The 19,944-nt window shown below is 43.5% G+C and overlaps 1 protein-coding gene across 1 annotated transcript in view; it reads right to left on the minus strand.

The window, feature by feature from the left end:
• The window catches only part of LOC138267136 (polycystin-1-like protein 2), an 835,832-nt gene that overhangs the window by 329,451 nt on the left and 486,437 nt on the right, over window positions 1-19,944 (minus strand). The window contains exons 21-22 of the mRNA XM_069215990.1: window positions 7,104-7,235; window positions 1,163-1,388 (exon numbers count right to left, since the gene is read on the minus strand). Of these exons, the coding sequence (XP_069072091.1) occupies window positions 1,163-1,388; window positions 7,104-7,235 (358 nt within the window). The remainder of the gene's footprint in view (window positions 1-1,162; window positions 1,389-7,103; window positions 7,236-19,944) is intronic.

The following is a 19,944-nucleotide window of genomic DNA, read 5'->3' on the forward strand; positions in this document are numbered from 1 at the left end:
AGGAGTGCCCGTAAAATGATGGCTCAGTACGGCAATATGGCATACGTGCCACCAATATGGAAAGTTCAGCAATTACTGAGGCCCTCATTATGACTTTGGTAGGCGGCGGAGGCTGCCTGCCAAAGTCCTGCATCGGGATGACCGCATGTGAGGCCGTCCCTCTGCAGTACCTACTGCGAGTTTCCTGCTGGGCTGGCTTGCGGAAACAGCATTTTCTCCCACCGGCCCAACGGGAAACACACCACAACATTGACGCCGGCTAATAATAGAGCCGGCATCAATGTTGCGGTGAGTTTGGTGTGACAGCACCCGTCGCGGTTTTCACTGGTCGTAATTCAGGCAGTGAAAAGCGCGACTGAGCTGACCACGTGGGCCCCTGCACTGCCTATGCCAAGTGCACCCCATTTCCACCAGCCTTTGCATGGCAGTGGGGCCGCTATGCAAAGGCTGGCGGAAACGCAGGTTGTAATCCGGAGCTGCCCTGGCAGATAGAGACCGCTGGCACTGCCAGGCCATCGGCTGGCAGCAACCTGGCGGAACCGGCAGTCGAACCGTGGCCGCTCCGCCACAGTCATAATGTGGCGGTCGGAACGCCCCTGTCGGTGGCAGTCCAAGCGCAACCGCGATTCTGGACCGCCAAACTCATAATGAGGCCCTGAGTGTTGTGTGTTACCCCATCATTACGAGTTCTCTAGCTCACAATGAGGCATAACAAGCGGTGTTGGGAATGTGAGTACCAATGTATTCATATTTACCTTTTTATAAACAGGCTGTTCACATTTGACAAGGTTTCTCCTGGGTGAAATTGTACTGGTGAAAAAAAAACGTTATGTACATTTTCTTGCACAATTTGTAATCTCGATTCGGGTAAAAGCTCCTGTATCAACCTAAACTGGGATTTACCAAGGACTCATAATAAGACTGTAAGTGAGAAAAGAAAGGTGCAAATTAAATATTTATAACAGGAGATAGAAAGAGATATATAAATAGGATTAGGCAGAGGATGACTGCAAGAGTGAAACTCCCCACTAAGGTTAGAGAGCTGATGCGTAATTGAAATAAAAGATTCAAACCAATGTTCAATTAAATGCAAGGGGGTATATTTGAATAATTTGCATGCGCACAATTCACTTTATGAGACAGCATTCATTGCATTACATACCTCCATTGCTCTGGGAGTGGGGCAGCTGGGTTTTAATATCGTAGCTGGTCTCATTCGGATGATAGCCATTTGCTAAGTACAACACTAAAGGGAGCCCTTCTTCCGGTTCCACGTGAACCACCAGAGAGGCGTCAAATGAAGTGACATTAATCTGCAGCGCTGTTGTATTCCCTACGGCCAGCAGGGCAGTATCCTCCGGTGATGTGGAAGGCCTTGGCAAGATTATCTAGAGTTAAACACACATGGACGTTATAGATAAATAAGGCTTTTATTTAAATGCACATATCTCCAATAATCTCTAAATGTGAGTTATCTACTTGAGCAGCAATGACCAGCAAGGCATTGGAGTCTGATAGACAGAAACAACAATTAGTCGAAAAGTTTTAGATTATTTAACTAACTAGTTACCACAGGAAAATAACAAGACCAGCGTAATAGAAGATTGCTGTGTAATTAGAGCGCATGTGCAGAATCATTTGTAGGCTATGTATTTATTAAGGCGTTTTAGAACGTGCCAATTGTCACCTAAGGGCCTCTTCTGAGAAACATGACCTGGAAAGTATTAATGCTCAAATATATATGTACCATAAGAGCAAACTGCTTCACAAAAAAACACTGCAATAGCAGACAAACACCTTCTTCAGGGATAAAACATCCCAGGACGTGGTCAAAATGAAATATTTTATACTGTAATCTACCATAATCGGAGGTTTTTAGAAAACCCAGTCTACTTGGCTTCTGGCTGCTACATGGTATGATATCTAGCACCGCTACAGAGTTATTGTATACATAAATAGTGGTGTTTTCCTATTTTTTCCATATATTATTCTCAAAGAATCTGAATATCAAGACCAACATCGTTACTGTTAGAGCAGGAGTTTTAACAGAAAATATTATTGAACATGAATGAATTTTGAGTAATGGATTTGCTTAGAAAATGTAATAATTTAGAGAAAAATAATGCACACATTTGAAAATGTACCCACGTGAGTGGCCACCAATGTTCACGAAGTGTACTTATTAATGTCTTATAAATATGAAATAAAGAGCTTTTGTTTGATTAATGGAGTAATACATCATATTTAGGGCTATGCATTGTGTAGTAGCTTTATTAATTGAAAGCCTTAACTTAGCAGAGGTCTTGGACTAGTTGCACGGCCTCATGTCAAGCCTTATTTCTTAAACGTTTAATAAAATGTCTGCTTAGTGAACTGAATTGTGATTTTCCACTGTGCTGAACTAATGTGTTCATAGCTAAAAGTCTTTCTCATGAGAACTGCTTGCTAGAAGAAGCTGTTCCTGTTAAATGTAACATTGTAGACGTAATGTGTGTAAGACTGCCTTTCTCAGGCTAAAACAATAGAGACACTGACTCAAGTATAAGCTGCAACAATATTGTTACCTGACGAGCTGGATAATGAGGACATTACTAAAAGGACCAATCGTCGACATGTGAACTGTGAACTAGTAGGAACTGCAGATTTGAAGTTAAAGTTTTATTGGATAAAGTAGGAACATGCGATCCCTTGACCAATATGAAACTGGGAAGTAGTTTTAGGAATTCTAACTTAGCCAGACTGAACAGGGAGAAGACACCTAATTCATGCCCATTTTCTGTCTTGAGAAGCAATGCCTAACTTTAATGCTTAAGAGACTTTGACTTTTCTGAACTTTGATGCTGACTCCTGATGCGAGATGACCAGACTGATGTCCTGAGGATGAAGACTGTCACAGATTGCTAATCCAAACTGAGGATAGGTATATTGACGATGATGTTGTTTGCTATGTCTATTTGATTTTCTTTCTAGGTACCAACCGCACTATTTTGATAGAGCCACAGTTAGATGTTTTTCCAAAGTTGTGTTGACTAAAATCGTTTTGCATGAAGCACAGCATGCTAATTCTAATCTGGTGTTAGCTATAATCTTCACTAATGAAAAACAATACTTGGAGTAACAATTGATGTCTTTTGTTTGCTGAATCTAAATATATGTAATAACATTTGCACAGTTGTTCTTCTTATAAATTTGCACACTGACTTCAGAATGTGTTATAGTTCAAGCTGTGATTAGTTTGCGTTTCTTTAGGCATATCCAGTGTTGTTTCTGTAAATTTAACATTTGATTTTGAGATTATTTTATGTGACACTAGCATTCTTAATATAGAGAAATAGATATTCTAACTTTTACATAAAGGTGTGGTTATTCATGACTGAAAGGTCATGGTGTGTGACAATTTCTGACTCAAATTGATTACTAATGCTACTGATGATCATATATTATTGACGTTGTTGATTGATTATTGATTTGCATGTACTGGCTTAATGGTGGAAACATCTTTAAGCGAGTCAAAAGGTTCATCAACCTGTTGGCGTCCCCTTGTAAGTTTACTTACCAAGGTCAGGCATGCCAACATTACTAATAAAGGCTGGCAATATATAACATTCATAAAACTTCAGAGACATTTTCATTGACACTGTTTTACAATAACTGTCAGCTCTGTAATTAGTGGTTCATTTAAAACCAGTTTGTAAAACTTTGCAGAGTTGTTCCCTTCCCAAATTTAAGCTTCCGACTGTTTTCCCTGAAGTACTAAGAGAGGGTGAGGAGAATGTTTGGTACCAGGACATCCTGCTCACTCACATCCTTTTGCTTCACATCTTGTCTTCTTGCCCATAAGACTCTTTTCATCTTAGTCCCTTCCCGGTGGTGGCTAGAGCCTATCCTCTGACACTACTGAGCTGGGTTGCACACACTACACATTCATGATTCATACATACATTGATTTTGGATTGTCTGAAGCCAGTGTCATCTTAAGGATTTTTGGGGTCCTGGGCAAGACATAGTTTGTGACACCCTATTTGGAACAACTTTGAATTTGATTGTCCGTTTTCTGTTGATTCAAGCCTCCAAGATACCAAACAATACTGAATTATACATACAATTATCAGAAAAGCGTTCACACAAAACAGCCAATATATGTCTTGGGTGAGGCCCCAAAATCTTTAAGATGATGGTGCGTAGATACAGAGAGAGAGTCTGAGTTACAGGTAGGCAGGCAGAGGTTAAGAAGTGGTGATAGTTAAATAGTAAATAGTAGTGATATAGAAATACAAATCCCTTCCCCAGGGGGTCCCATGGGAAATGGGGGTCCTGGGCAATTACCCACTATACCTATGCCTTCAAACGTCTATGTCTAAAGCCCCTCTAATATGTCTAATAGAATAGAGTTGTGTTTCAATTTCACTGAATTTCAAATTACCAATAATTTTACCCACTAAACTCTGGTGGAGTGTGTAAAGGGTCCTCCCATAGACATAGACACAGTGAGAAGCTAACAAACCACGGGATATCCTTTGTCTGAATCTGGAAAAATACTCCATTTGGATGCTCCATCACTCGTCAAAAAAGAAAAATAAATCTTTTAATTTCTTTAATAAGAGCCTCACCCATTCTAGTATTGGTATGCTTCATTATTGGGTCTCATCCTGGTCCTTAAAAGTCAGGATGATCTCAACTGTATTCCAGGGAGCACTTTAGATATTTTGTGACTGCGGTATCTGAAAAGCTAACAATACCTCAGACAGGCCTAGGTATCCCTTTATTAGTGGTCTAGATGGGTATGAATAAAAACTTGTCACCAGGGGGTTTAGGATATAATGGTCCTATGCCCCTAAAATCACAGTCAACATGTTTCAGCCCCTATTCTATGGCTCCTCTGGTACAGGGCTTTTATCAGGACGCATGCTACATTCAATGCCCCGGTATAACATACTTTTCATGTTGAAATGTGTGTATATAAAAGCCATGCAATGGGATAGGGATGAGCCCATCCTGGCTTTTAGGGGCCAGGATGAGACCCAATGATGAAACATGCCACTAATAGAGTGGGTGAGGGTCATAGTAAAAAAAAGAAAAAAACATATTTTTCTTTTTTGATGATGAGTGACAGGACTACCACGGGGGATACTTTTTCCAGAGTCAGGCAAAGGTTACCCCATGGTTTGTTGTATTGTATGCTATGGAGAGTGCACCCTTTGGGCCTATCTATTCCAAGGTCTACCCCTCTATCCCTGTGGGTAGGGCCTCCATTGTAGGTCTTACCTTCTGTCCGTGAAAATAGCAACAGTGACACCAGACTGAACTACTAAAGGAAAGGCAGGGCTGTTGCCTGTGGCATATCTTAATTACAATGGCCACGTACACTCATGAAAAATTGATTTCCTCTAATGCTTCATCAGCATTTCCTCTATCCCTGTGGGTAGGGCCTCCATTGTAGGTCTTACCTTCTGTCCGTGAAAATAGCAACAGTGACACCAGACTGAACTACTAAAGGAAAGGCAGGGCTGTTGCCTGTGGCATATCTTAATTACAATGGCCACGTACACTCATGAAAAATTGATTTCCTCTAATGCTTCATCAGCATTTCCTTTATAAGAGTGTGCACTCTGAATAGGGACCCCGGTATACTGACACAATAATGAGTAAAAAATATATAAAATATATTTTAAAAAATAGACAGCTAAGTAAGTCTTTTCTATACCTAACTGCACAACCATATACCTATTCAGTACATATATCTTCAAAGTGGGTAGATGTGGAGTCTAAACTTCCCTATATGCACTTATCTTTCAATAGATTATCCCTCAATATTCTGTCCTTGATATTCTTCTACCTTGATAGTCTAAGGTGTCAATACTCCATAATACAATCCTTTAAAGGACTTAGGGCCAGATGTAGCAACCCTTTTGCGAGTCGCAAACGGCGAAAATCGCCGTTTGCGACTCGCAAACGTGGGTTTGCAATGCACAAATGCATATTGCGAGTCGTTACCGACTCGCAATATGCATTTGCGACTCGCAAATAGGAAGGGGTGTTCCCTTCCTATTTGCGAGTCGGAGTGGTATGCAACTCCATTTGCGACCGCGTACGCGGTCGCAAATGGAGTCGCAGTTACCATCCACTTGAAGTGGATGGTAACCCACTCGCAAACGGGAAGGGGTCCCCATGGGACCCCTTCCCCTTTGTGAATGGACCCCAAATTATTTTTTCAGGGCAGGGAGTGGTCCAAGGGACCACTCCCTGCCCTGAAAAAACCGAAACAAAAGGTTTCGGATGTTTTTGAAATGCAGCTTGTTTTCCTGTGAGGAAAACGGGCTGCACTTCAAAAAAAAAAAAAAACCTTTATTTAAAAGGCAGGTCGCTAACATGGAGGCCTGCTGACGTCAGCAGGCCTCCATGTCAGCGAGTGCCTATACTCGCAATGGGGTCGCAAACTGCGACCCACCTCATAAATATTTATGAGGTGGGTCTTTGCGACCCCATTGCGAGTTGCAGAAGGTGTCTGAGACACCTTTCTGCATGTCAAATTGCGACTTGCAATTTGCGAGTCGCACAGACTCGCAAATTGCAAGTCGCAATTTGATTTTTTCCTACATGTGGCCCTTAGGGCCATATGTACCAAAGCATTTTCCCATTGACACAGAATGGGTAAAACCTTTTGATACATCCGGGCCTTAATTCTTAATTAAAATACATTTACTTGAGGCAGAAAGAATACTCAGGACCCTTCAATGTTAATGCGAAAATTAGATTTAAAAAATCCTTTTTGCACCGCAGAAGTATACTGATCTGCATTACCTCACTTTGAGAGATGTGTAAGCTGGCGTTGTTGCATCATCCTATGCTGCCTTCCTGTGACCTCTGCAAGTGAGGGGCATGTCTCTCAAGTCTGAGTTTCCAAGCATTGCTCTTAGAGGGACGCTTATTCAAAAAGTGTAACCATGTGAGTTGCAAATGAACCTACCTTGATAAGTGGAGAACAAGGGCATACCATCACCCCACCTTCCCATTTTATTAAAACTACTGGATGAGATATTTTGAATCAGCATTGATATCGAAACCCACACTGGGATAAGAAATAAAGATTAACTGCTCTTTACCTCTACTGGCTCCTTTAAGCCGTTAACAGGTATAACTTGTCCATCTGTGCTGGTAAGACTCAAACCTCCCACAGCACCACTGATCTCAAAACCATCGCTTGCGGAAAATGGATTCACTGTAAAGCTCATCATCTGAAACATAAAAAGATGTTTATTTCCATTTTATTAAAAAAATAATTGTAAGGAATTGGGTTATTAGTTGAGAATGATATGAGTCTTCCACAAGTAATGTCTGCACTTTTCTCTTGGGAACCAGGTACCCGATTGTAGTTCTAGACTCACTCAGGGTAAAAAAAAGCAGACTAGTCCAAAGTTTATGCAGGGGAGGTGGCACGATCAAGTACCCCTAGCTCACAGGAACACAACACTCAATAAATCATTGTTCAGGCAGTACTTTTTCTTTTAAAAGGAAAAGTACTTTATTAAACACACACTACTGAATACTACTCAATTAACATATTTACAATTAGGTAGAGGTGACAATCTCAAAACAGTGACACCCCAGAAAGTCTCAACCATAGATCACAGTACTTCTAGACTTATGCATAGACACAACATATATGGAGCAATTACAAAACTTGCTGGTCAGTACCATCTTTCAATAACGTTCACTAAAATGTTTACTATTTCTTTGTCAGTGATATCATTGATATATTCAATAAAATACATGCAATAGTCTTTCTTTCAAGTTTACTATGCTGTAATTGCACATTAAGGATTAACCAACAGAACAATCCCCACACTCCAGAGCCTTTTTGAAAAGGACAAAACATTCAAAACGTCTCCTGGGGGCATAAATCTACCCCCACGGGAATCGTAGGGTGGCAAATATGTTCCATTGTGGGCCACTCTAATGGGGCTACCACACTGCTGAAACCCCCTTAGAACACTTGGTAATTCCTTGGTAATGCCCTTGCCTTTCCTAGGGCACCACATGAGCCAAAAATGCACATTTTTTGGGTTAAAAAAGGTGCTTATGGGGCACTCCTTTTCTTTGAAGGGTGAATATTAAATGAGTGGCCTTGCCGCTTGTGGAAATGTTTTTTCCTGAATAAAGTGGCCTCACGCTGCAACTTTTCCAACACCAGGTGCTCAAACCACTTGGGCACCTGGGTGCTGTACTTTGTTGGGGGATGAGGAAGGCTCCCCTGCTGTCCCTGCTGGCTGCATCTACTTTGTTTGTGCTTGCTGGTGTCAACAATGGCAGGAACAGAATTAATTGTACTTCCTGCCCGCATTGGTCATAGGTATGTGGCTTAGTGCAGGGTATACCTATTTCCCCAGACGCAAGCACAGGGGATGGGTGGAAACATCACAGTCTTGATGCTCATTTCGCTCCCAGGGTGTTTTAGTCAACCAGTACAATTTGAATTGCGTCAGGCCTTGGGGAGTGGGGTCCTTGAGGGTTCACATCATGTCGGGCAGGATGCTGTATTGCACCCCACTGAAGATTAAATTGTTGAGGATGCAACAACCCCTGGGGACTTGACCGTCCCCGGGGGAGTTTGGAAACTTGCAGCAGAGTGCTATCCTCTCTATTCTCCACCTGGTCCCCTGGGTGGACCCTGCTTCTCATGCATTTTCCTCTGGTTACATCGGGCAAATTTTCATGATAGTGGCCTCATCTTACTACTGGTTGTGTGCTTTAACCATAGGGGCAGTTTTGCAAGCCCTCCCAACCTCTACACTGGGCCTTTTACATAGAAAATTATTTTAACAATCTCATTGCCAGAGTTGTCCTCTACCTGAGTTTCTGATACTCTCTCCTGCTTAGGGAATGTCTTCTACAGCCCCTCCAGAGCCAACACACAGAACACCCTCCCTGACAAACTCCCCAGGTCCCGCAGCCTTCTGACTACTTCCAGGGCACCTGTGTGTTAGCGGAGTGAGGGGCCAGTTCAGAGAAGTCCCAAGGGAACCCTCCAGGGTCACCCTCAGCAAGCCCAGTCTCTGTGTTGTTCCTCAGGGGTCATAAGGGGCCACCACCACTGGCTCTGAAGAGACCCATCCTAGTTCTTTGTACCAGCAGACGTCAGAGTCCTTCAGTCCATCTTCTCAGTGGGGTCAGGTATCTTCAATTCTACCTGTTCATTCTTTCACTGTTATCAATATCCGGTCCAGTGTCTTCTTAATTGTCTCTTCCATGTGCGGGAGTTTTAAATAGGGTTGGAAAATTCAGGAATGTAGAGACCTCTGCCCAAGCCTAAAACACCACATGCCTTTCAAAGTGCAAAGGTTATGCGAGCATAGACTTGATGAAGTAGTAAAATTGCCTTTGGCATTCAAAGTTGTAGTTGACATTCAGATGTATGCAATCCTAATTAATAGGAAATCAAAACCTAGATCTTCAAAGTGCCTGTCAGTTTTGTAATTCCTCAGGGAAATTATCAAGGAGGGCTAGGATTCACAAGTCTGCAGCATCAGTGTGAAGTGCACAAAAAACCTGATAACAGTTATCATCAATTAAAGTATTGCAGTCCCAACAGACATTATTTTGCCAAGTCCATACAGATAGATTTCTCTGTGGAACACAAGATGAAACCTTTCAAGGATGTGTGTGGAAGAGCATACTCATGGCAGTGCAGGTGTTCTTATTAATCCAGCACTGGTAGAGTTGGCTTTAATTTAAATAATACTTACCTTTTGGTTACTATATGGCACTTTTAAGAAACACAGAGAGTTTCTTAGTAGAACAGCACATGAGAATTATTATAAAGGAAAGTAATTGTCATGGTTTCAAGCTGTGATGAGGGAGATGGGTTTTTCTCAGTAAGTTTCATGGTGGAAATTGCTCTCACAGGAAGTAATTTTTCTATTTTACTTAAAACAAATTAAACAGGTGGGTCCGAATGTGCTTTTCAAAAAGTGGGCCTTTCAAGGCATCATTCTCTTTGTCCTTCCTGTGGAGCACAAGTAATAAGTCAACTTGCAGGACTCATAATACTTCATTTAGAAATGGAAAACTCACCAGTCATATCTCCAGTACACCATTCAAAGACTGTGTTACTAGTTCACAATGGCAGCATTCAAGATGAATACCATTGAAAGAATGTCTATGTGCCGATCTTCCAGAGTATGGCCTGCTAAGAAGCTCCAAGCAATCCCAACTGGTGCCAGCACAGCACTCAGTGCTTTAGAATTGCTATCCTCAGAACAATGTCAGAGTACAGTTTTTACAGGCAGCCAGGATTCAGAAGCTGGCGGACATGAAACATGAAAAGTAAAAAAGGACCAGTTAGGGACTGTTTTTAGAGTTCAGTGTATCTGGCCATGAATGTCTTTCTAGTTTAAAAAGTGTGTATAAATTTGATGCCTGCTATGAGAAATATCAAGTTTTACTGAGAGCTAGTGTTGCAAGAATTTTAACAGACTATTCCTGCCCAGAACTGGACCCTCAAAGATCTGCAGTGGTAACTGTCTAGTGAATCTGGGATAAGGAGTTCAGCTGGATCCACTAACTCCACAATTACAGATTACATAAGATGGCAATGGCAGGTGACAACACTGGAGGACCTGGGAGGGGGGCATAGGCTGCTAGTTGACCCAGAATGAGTGGGACAAAATTTTTTATTCTGACGTAATGTCTCTTGCAATGCCCACTTCCAATATTTACAATTCAATTTCGTATACAGGGCACACCTCGCCCTGGCAAGACTCCAAAAAATCTTCCCTGGGGCTACATCAGATTGCCTGTGCTGCCATGCGCCTGGAGTTGACATGCTGTATATGTTCTGGAGCTGTCCAATGGCTAGCAATCTTTGGCCAGGGGTCACAGACACCCTTGCCAGAATAACAGGTGATACGGTCCTCAAATGTACGGCTAGCAAAATGCTAGGCCTTTATAGGCGCCAAACCTGGCTGGCCACTAATCATTTTATTGAGCTGGTATTGCTTATGGTACATAGATTGAGCGCTATATACTGGAAGCTTGGTGCGCTACATGGAGTAGGGCATTGGCAAGCAGCCACTCTCAAATGGGGAAAGGCCGAAGCCACAGCCCTCTGGCAGGAAGGAGCACGTGGGCTGGGGAGGTGGCCCATTGTGGCAGCAGGGAAGATCTCTTAGTTGCCCTTCAGGGACCACAGGGCAGCTCTACTATATCGGACTGATTGCCTGCACATGGTAACTGTTCATTGGAACTGGTCTGGGTATATCAACCCCCTATTTCTCCCCATCCTCTCTGACCCCCTCCTTCCCAGCAAAGGTGGGGTGTAGTGGTGACATAATTTATGCCATTCGTTATTAACTTGGTGGATTTTGGGGGCAGTCTGTGTGACACGGCTGCATGATGTGTGCTTATTTTCCTCTGTTATTTTTCAGCGGCTGGAATTGGACTGACTCCTGTTTGAAATGTTTGTTGACTTTGTGGAACATGTGTTTCCTGATCACTACTACTATGTGTACAAGCTTATGGGGCTCATGCTACTTACTGCTTGTACTGATGTTGGTGAATGGATTGCGTGGTCTGATGTATCTATGGTGCTGTTGATGATAAAAATCCAAAAAAGTTGGCTTAAAAAAGGTGACAACACTGGTTTTCAGTTTTGTTCACAAACAGTGACCTTCAGCTTTATAGCACAGATGTCTTCAAATTGGAAGAAGGTTGAGGCATGGAGATGAGGCCAGCTGGCATTTAACATATAAGTTGGGTAGAAGTGCTGGCCAACACAAACAATTCTAAGGCATACCTAAACGGATCAGTGATAAAGTCTATGCCTCTGTCAGATATTTTCAGAGAGATTTTTGAATCCACTGTGAGCACTCTATTTTCTACTTAGAGTACAGAAAAGGACAATAATGGAGATGAGTGGCTAAACCACAAGTGAACTTCCTCTCATGATTTTTGAGTTTCTCCACTGCTATTCAAGAGGATAGTTCTGTAGGTCTGGATAACCAGGAGTAGATCTATTTGCAACAAATGAGAACAGGATGGTGTCCTATTTTTGTTCATGTTTTCTAGACACCATTGGTTGGTGATGGGCGCCCTTTCATTTACTCTTCCTTAGGGACTAATTTATGTCTTCTCCCAATTCCCAGAGGTGGCACTGAAAATCAAGAGTAAATGAGAAAATGGGCAGAGGTCCTGCTGTTGCCATATAAGTCTTAGTTCCCCTTTTTCTGGATTGTTATTAATTGTACCATCAAATGTTATGGGTGTGGTGAGTGATCTTTTTCTGTAACTAGCTCTCTAGTGATTGAAGATGAGTTAGCCCAGACTCCAGTTTGAAGTTTGAGTGCATAGCGTTACAGAGGTGATACTTCTTTGGGGAAATTGCAGATGCTGGACATCTGATTAGATGCACAGGTTTGCCTGCATCATAGTGTGACATTTTAGTGTGATGTGCAGGCAGAGAGCAAGATTTGCTGACAGTCAGAGAGGGATTTAGAAGTATTAAACGTGTTGGTAACTTGTTCATTCAAGTGTTTAGTGTTGTTGAATTTTGCTAGGGAAATGATTCTTCTAACTTGTGATTTGTCTTTATTGATTTAAGGAGAACAGTAGCTTCTTTTGGATGATGCAACAGAGTTGCAGACCTTTCCATGTACAATGGGTTGCCTCTGGTATGGTTACTTCATGCAACACTTTTCAGTTGTCGGACCATTGGAAAGTCGGTTTCCGTAACTGAGGTGTCTCCTTCTACATCCCCTTATCCTGTATGGATAGGTAGGGAGAAACTATGTATGCAACACGGGCATCCATGCTGTAAGAAAGTATTGGAATTATTGGACGATGCCCATAGCAAGAACAGATAGAGCTTAAATTAACCATTTTGAGTAAAATAAAGTGAACCATCACCCACTTGAGTAGGGTAGAATACCAAAGGTTGAATTTCTCCCTTTTAAGTTCTATGTTACATGTGAAGACGTTTTAACAGCATAAACCCTTCAAGTATTTACACTGGTTCTGAGAGAGGCAGTAATTGGGTATGGTCCTGGGGAAGACCAGACTGTATCTTTCACAAGGCTGGTCTTGAAGAGACTGGATCAACTCCCAGTAGAAATATGATCTTTAATCAGGGACATGTGTATACCTCTCGGGCTAGACTGTTGCCTGTGACCCTACTAAGACAAAGAGAAATTGGAAGTTCTAGGATACACAAGATTGGACAGAGACATATAGAGAATAGTATAGCAAATGACATGTAGCAGCGGGAAAAGAGGTAGATACAGAGATGTACTAGAAAGATATGGGAGGTAGGCAGAGAAGTAAATAGAGAAATGTGAATTAGCCAGAAGGAAAGATAAAGAGAAGTATAAAGAAGGGGGTTTTAGAGTGCAGTTGAGAGGTACAGAGAAATAAAGATAGGCAGAAGTAAATGTAGAGAGAGGCAGAGGAGCACAGTCCTTGAAAGGGGGAGACGGAGAAAAGAAAGAGGAGATGGAGAAAGGTAATGTAGAAAAAGAGGTTATTTAGAGAGGGGTAAAGGCAGCAAAGGGTACAGGTACACAGAGATACTTAAGGAAAAAAAAAGAGATGGAAAGTAGGGAGAACATATTGAGAAAAGGTATTCAAATATGTTAGTTAAAGAGAGTAGTGGGAAGAGAGAAAGGTCCAGAGATGGGTAAAGGGTAATAAGAAGTGTTAACGCGTCCCTTTCTGATTATTTTATTCACTCTGGGACTCGTTTTAGGCCAATGAATCTTTTGACCCTGATTGAAGACACCTTAGGACGAGATAACTGATCAATATGTCTATCAATATGCCAATAACGTCATCAATAAGACTCAGGAACCACCATGACCTTTCAGTCATGAATAACCACACCAGTTTAGTACGATTTTATGAAGTTTATTCCCTATTGATTACAATTCTACCAGCAGGTTTATTAATCTCAAAACCAAGAAACACATTGGCATAGTCATAATATGGCAACTCCAATAAGATTTCAATAAGGCAAGAATCACAAACATTAGCACATAGCTCGACGTCAACATAGGTTAATCTTAGCAGAGTATCATTAGCGCATCATTCAACAAAACATTGAACCAGTCATTTGTCTGTTTGTGTACGTTTAGTGAACCCCTCAACTAACCTCGAATTAACATTGGCATTTTGGGCTTCATGCAAAACAATTTGGTAACACGAATTTGGAAAAACATCTAACTATGGTCCCTGTCAAAAGGAGCAGTTGGTACTTAGAAAGGAAAGGCAATCAGACAATTACAATTTCATCATCATATAGTTACCCTCCATAATGGGTCGCCATACAGATTCTATCTTTGTCCTCAGGACATCAGTTGATTCGCCATCAGTCAGGGAAACACAGCAAGATGGGTAAAAAAGGACACTTCCCTCATAAGGAGGAAAAGTATATATCTGGCAAGGCAAGGATGGTTTGAAGAACCAAACAGCAAAGTCTCTATGCAGAGTGACAAAGTGTCTGGGTCATAACAAGTTCGCAATGGCATCTCTCCTCTAATGGTTCCTCGTGTCAAAGGTTTTTAGCCCTTTTCTGTTGTACAGTCCCCTAATTCTTCATTGGTCAGGGTTGGCACCCCATTATCTCCATCCAATAGAGTTTCAATGATTTCATCAAATTTGTCACCCCATAACAGTTCTCACGTAGTTTATTGGTTCTTATGATTGACGTCTCCAGCGGGCAGAATGTCCGGTATGATTTCATACTCTTGTGGTCCTCTCTCATCTTCAGTCAGTAGGTCCATTGTCTGTACCGGTTCAGGCGACCTTGTACCTGATACTAGTCTACAGTGTTGCATTTAGCAAATATGTTTCTCCTAGCAAGTCGAAATTCATGAGAACAGATCTACTGCGATTGCATTAATCCTTTAGCTTTGGAAAAATACGAGTACATGTCCTTCATAGTGCAATCTCTCAGGAGAATGTGGTTAGAGCAAAAATAGGAAGTTGAGAGACTCACATGAAATAGAGAAAGCGAGGTGAGTTTTATAAAGAGGTACAGAGCTGTGAGAGGAAGAGATGTTGAGGTAGAGAAATGGATAAAGAAAGAGTCTGAGAGAGGTACTTGAGGTGGAAATGGTGAATTCAATGGAGAAGGAGGTTCAGAGGGAGGTACGTGGGTGTGTGTGAGAGACAAAGAAAGAGAGATAGAGAGAGAGAGAGAGATAGGAGTTGATAATAGAGCAAAAGGGGTAGGGACATAGAAGTAGAGGTTACCGTAAAGTAGTAAGATATTCAGAAAGGTGAAGGGAAGGGAGCAGAGGTAGAACGAGAGAAAGGGGAAAGCGATAGGTAAGGTGATGCGGTAGAGAAGTGATTCCCAAACTTTTTAGAAGAATGACTCATCTTTTAAAATGACAAACCTTTCAACCCACCTTGCTTTAATTAACGAGGCGGGAGATTAAAGCATTGTGTGGTAGTGTGCTCTCAATTACAGACACCACATTTTCAATTGAAATGCCCATTAAACTTACAACAACATATAGTTTTACTGATACAACTATATGACAAATAAAGGATAATGTGTGGAAATTGAGTTTTAGCGAATATTTATCGTTTGTGCATCACCAAATAATCTATCTTGGTTGCTTTGAGCCTATTGAAATGTTTGTTACCACCACACTTCAAAATTACAATCATTGTGGTCTATTTTTGCTTTCCTAACTGCTGTTGTACAAATCATTTACAAGTATTTACTTTTTGTTGTGTGTCAAAAAAATTACATTCTACAGCCTTTACTTTTCTAAACATCAGTCCTCATGTTAAAAATAAGCACCAATTTGTCATAGCCTGACATTTGACCTATGTCTTTAAAGCTCAGGAAGTGTGACAGGACAAATACAAAATTTGAAGGCATCTTTATTTATTGCTTGGATTTTCACAACCCACCAAAATGTGGCTTGTGACTGGCCCACAGTTTGGCAAACACTGAGGTAGAGAGAAACGGCTGAGAGAGGAAGAGAAAGTTAATGTAGTAGTGACATGGAGAGCAATAGAGAGATGCAGTAATGATACAGATAAGTTTGTATGAGATGTGAAGTAGATGGGGAGAAATACAAGGAGGTCAGCTGGAAAAAGAGAAGGAAGGCACAGAGAGAGGGGTGAGGTAGGCAGAGTTAAGGTAGAACTAGGGGATAGAGTGTGACAGATGTATAGATGTAGGCGTAGAGCATGATAGAGAGAGATGCAAGCGCATGACAGAGAGATAGAGGGTGATAAAGTCAAGTGAGGTATAGTGGGTATATTGAGAGAGCGGTGATGTAGCCAAACGTGAGGTAGAGAGAGCTGAACTAGTGAGAGAGGATGAAGTTACATAGAGAAGAAGAGCTAGATAGGGAGGTTGAGAGAGGGAGTTAAGGTAGAAGTGGGTGAAGTAAGGGAAGACAAAGAAAACAGAACGAATATTTTTCAATTTATGTGCCACCATCTCTCTGAGAGTGCCAGGGTTAAGATTGGTCAGGCCAGACAACCATTCTAAGGGACATAGGCCCTCATTCCGACCCTGGCGGTCATAGACCGCCAGGGTCGCGAATGACGGAAGCACCGCCAACAGGCTGGCGGTGCTTCATTCGTCATTCCGACCGCGGCGGTACAGCCACGGTCGCCCAGCTGGGTCCGGCGGTTTCCCGCCGGATTTACCCCGGCTGGGAGAATCCTCCAGGGCAGCGCTGCCTTGGGGATTCTGACCCCCTTCCCGCCAGCCTGTTTCTGGCGGTTTTCACCAGGAAGAGGCTGGCGGGAACGGGTGTCCTGGGGCCCCTGGGGGCCACTGCACTGCCCATGCCACTGGCATGGGCAGTGCAGGGGTCCCCTAACAGGGCCCCAGCCTGCTTTTCACTGTCTGCCTAGCAGACAGTGAAAAGCGCGACGGGTGCACCCGTCGCACACCTGCAACACCGCCGGCTCCATTCGGAGCCGGCTTCAATGTTGCAGGCCCCCTTCCCGCTGGGCCAGCGGGCGCTAACATTGTCGCCCGCCGGTGTCAGAATGACCCCCATAGTTATTATTTTTTAAAACAAACCAAACATGCTGCTTTTGCAAACGCAAGAAAACAGTTAAGGGTCAATATTACAAAAAATTGCCTGCTGCTACTCATTTCTCCTTTGCTAGAACTGCGCAAACCTCACACTATTGTGCTGCAGTGAGTGTGATGTCTGGCATAGGATTTGTATTGGAAACAAACCCTTCCAGTGCATTACCCCGTTCCTAGACACATTATTAAGCATTCCACATACTGGATGTGTGTTGTACAGTGCAGCATGTCTTCTAATTAGCTTCTACTTTAACCTGTAGGGTGCCTTGGACTAGGTGATCTCGTCCAAGGCACCGGTTCCTGGGTGCCTTGGACGAGATCACCTCGTCCTGCACCTGGCCCACGGGGGGAGCGCTAGCGCTCCCCCCGTGAGCCCCCCGTTCGTGGATGGAAGGGGAATCCCTTCCCCTTCCACCCCTGAGCCCCCCGGCAATCTGATGACGTCAGCGTGCTCACAGCGCGCCAACGTCATCAAGTATTGCCGGGACGCGCTGGAAGCCATTTGCTTCCAGCGCGTTGAGGGAAGAGGACTTCCTAGAGGTGAGTCCTTCCCTTTTTGGGTGTTTGGGGGGAAAACAGACACGGGGGAAAGGAAAGGGTTTTTCCTTCCCCCCTGTGCCTGTTTTCAGTGGATTCCTGCTCCACGATCGCGGGCAAGGCCTGCGATCGTGGAGCAGGAATCCCCACTAGGCACAAGGGATTTGTTTATGTATTGTATTTTGGGAGCGACCCCTTAGGCAAGTGTCACTACCATAGGGGGCTATTTTATTTCGTATTTGGCCCCCCCCCCCCAGGGGCAGATCGGCCGATTTTTCGGCCGATCTGCCCCCGGGGGGGGGGGGGGGGGCGTGGGTGGGGGGGTTAAAACCACTAGACACCAGGGATTTCATTTTTCACAATTATTTTGGGAGCCCCCCGAGGGCTTATCGCCGAGTTTTCGCCCGATCTGCACCCCAAGGGGGGGGGGGGGGCAAAAACCACAAGACACCAGGGATTTTCTTTTCTTTATGTTTGTGGGCAGCGACCCCTTATGCAAGGGTCGCTGCCCCGGGGGCAATAATTTTTTATATGTTTTGGGCCCCCCTGGGGCTAGATCGGCCATGTTTTTGGACGATCTGGCCCCCGGGGGGTCGAAACCCACTAGGCACCAGGGATTGTGTGGTGTGTGTGTGTGTTTTGTGTGTTTGGGGGCACCCCTTCGGCAAAGGTCGCCCCCTCAAAGTGGGCAAATTTCGTTTTGGGTATCTCTGCCCCCCTTGGGGCCAGATGGGCCTATTTTTGTAGGCCCATCTGCCCCCAAGGAGGGCAGAAACCACCAATACGCCAGGGATTTTTTGGTTTTGTTCCCCTTTTTTTGTTTTGTGCTGGGGGTGCCCCCTTTTGCAAGGGTCGCCCCCTAAAGGGGGCACAAAGCTGTTGCCCAGATCGTCCAATTTTTTTTACGCCCGAACCAACTTAGGCACCAGGGACTGTGTGTGTGTTTTGTGTGTGGGGGGGCGGCACCTTTGGCAAGGGTCACCCCCCAAAGGGGGCACATTAGTGATGGCCATTTCTGCCCACCTTGGAGGCAGATCAGCCTATTTTTGTTAGGCCCAACTGCCCCCAAGGGGGGCAGAAGGCACCAAGATGTCAGAGATTTTTTGTTCCCTTTGTTTTTTTTGTGCTGGGGGCACCCCCATTCGCCCCCTTTGGCAAGGCCCTCCCCCCCCCAAACAGGGTACAGAGCTGTTGGCCATTTCTGCCCCACTTGGGGGCAGATCAGCCTATTTTTTTTAGGCCCATCTGCCTCCTAGTGGGGCAGAAGCCACTTAGGCACCAGGGACAATTTCTAAGTTCTTCGTGGCGGGGTGTTTGTCAACTGGCGAAGTATTTGTATTTGTGATTATAACAGTTTATTTCTTCTTTTTGTTCTAGTTCAAAGCTTTTGCTTCCTTTGCTGTGGATCCTTGCGGTTTTGGCAGTAGTTGTACTGCGGTTTGCATAGTTGCATGTTTTAGGTAAGTGAAAGCAATTTACTCCAAAGGAGTATTGCTGACATGCATGAATGACATGTTTGTAGGTGGTGTACTAAATGCAGTATTGTGTGTGAAATCGTCCTTAGATTTGAGCACAATGATATTTGTGTTGTCATATGTCTAATTTGCTTTTTTCTTTTTAGTGGGATATCATTGGTAATTGCTGTGTCTGTGCAGAGTAGTTGCTGGTGAGTAGCTTTTTCAGGCAAGTGAGTGGTATAGTTTTTTAGTACATAACTCTTTGTGATAAAGCTACACTTTGTTTATTACTTATTTTAGTGCTAGTTGTTGTTGGCAATCCATTTGTTGTTAGTGAGGATCATGGCTAGCCGCAGAGTGACTGCTCAGCAGGTTGTTGGCATGCTCTTTGAGTCGTCTTCAGACCATGATTACGAGACTGACTCTGCATCTGAGGCAGAGGAGGAAGTGAGAGATTCTGCCTGTGAGTTTTCTGTCCGAGTATTCTTCTGATGAGGAAGCTACTCTCAGTGCAGATGAAGGGTCTGTTTTAGAGGAGGACATTGATGTCCCAAGAGAGCAGCAGCCTGGGGCTGAAGGGTTTCCCATTAGAAGACCTGACACCTGGGTTGCCCCAAACATGGAGCAGCCACAGTTACCTGCATTTACTGGTCTCCCAGGGTGTAGAGTCAATACGGAAACCTTTTTGCCTGTCCATTTCTTTCACTTGTTTGTGGACAATGTATTTTTGGAAGAGATTGTGGAGCAGACTAATTTGTATGCAGAGCAATATTTGAGGGACAACGCTGCCAGACTTAGGCCTCAGTCTAGAGCTACTCAGTGGGTTCCCACATATCTGGAAGAGATGAAAAAGTTTTTAGGTTTGACTTTTTTGATGGGGTTGATCAGGAAGCC

Source organism: Pleurodeles waltl, chromosome 12 (genome assembly GCF_031143425.1).
Source record: "Pleurodeles waltl isolate 20211129_DDA chromosome 12, aPleWal1.hap1.20221129, whole genome shotgun sequence".
Classification (NCBI taxonomy): domain Eukaryota; kingdom Metazoa; phylum Chordata; class Amphibia; order Caudata; family Salamandridae; genus Pleurodeles; species Pleurodeles waltl.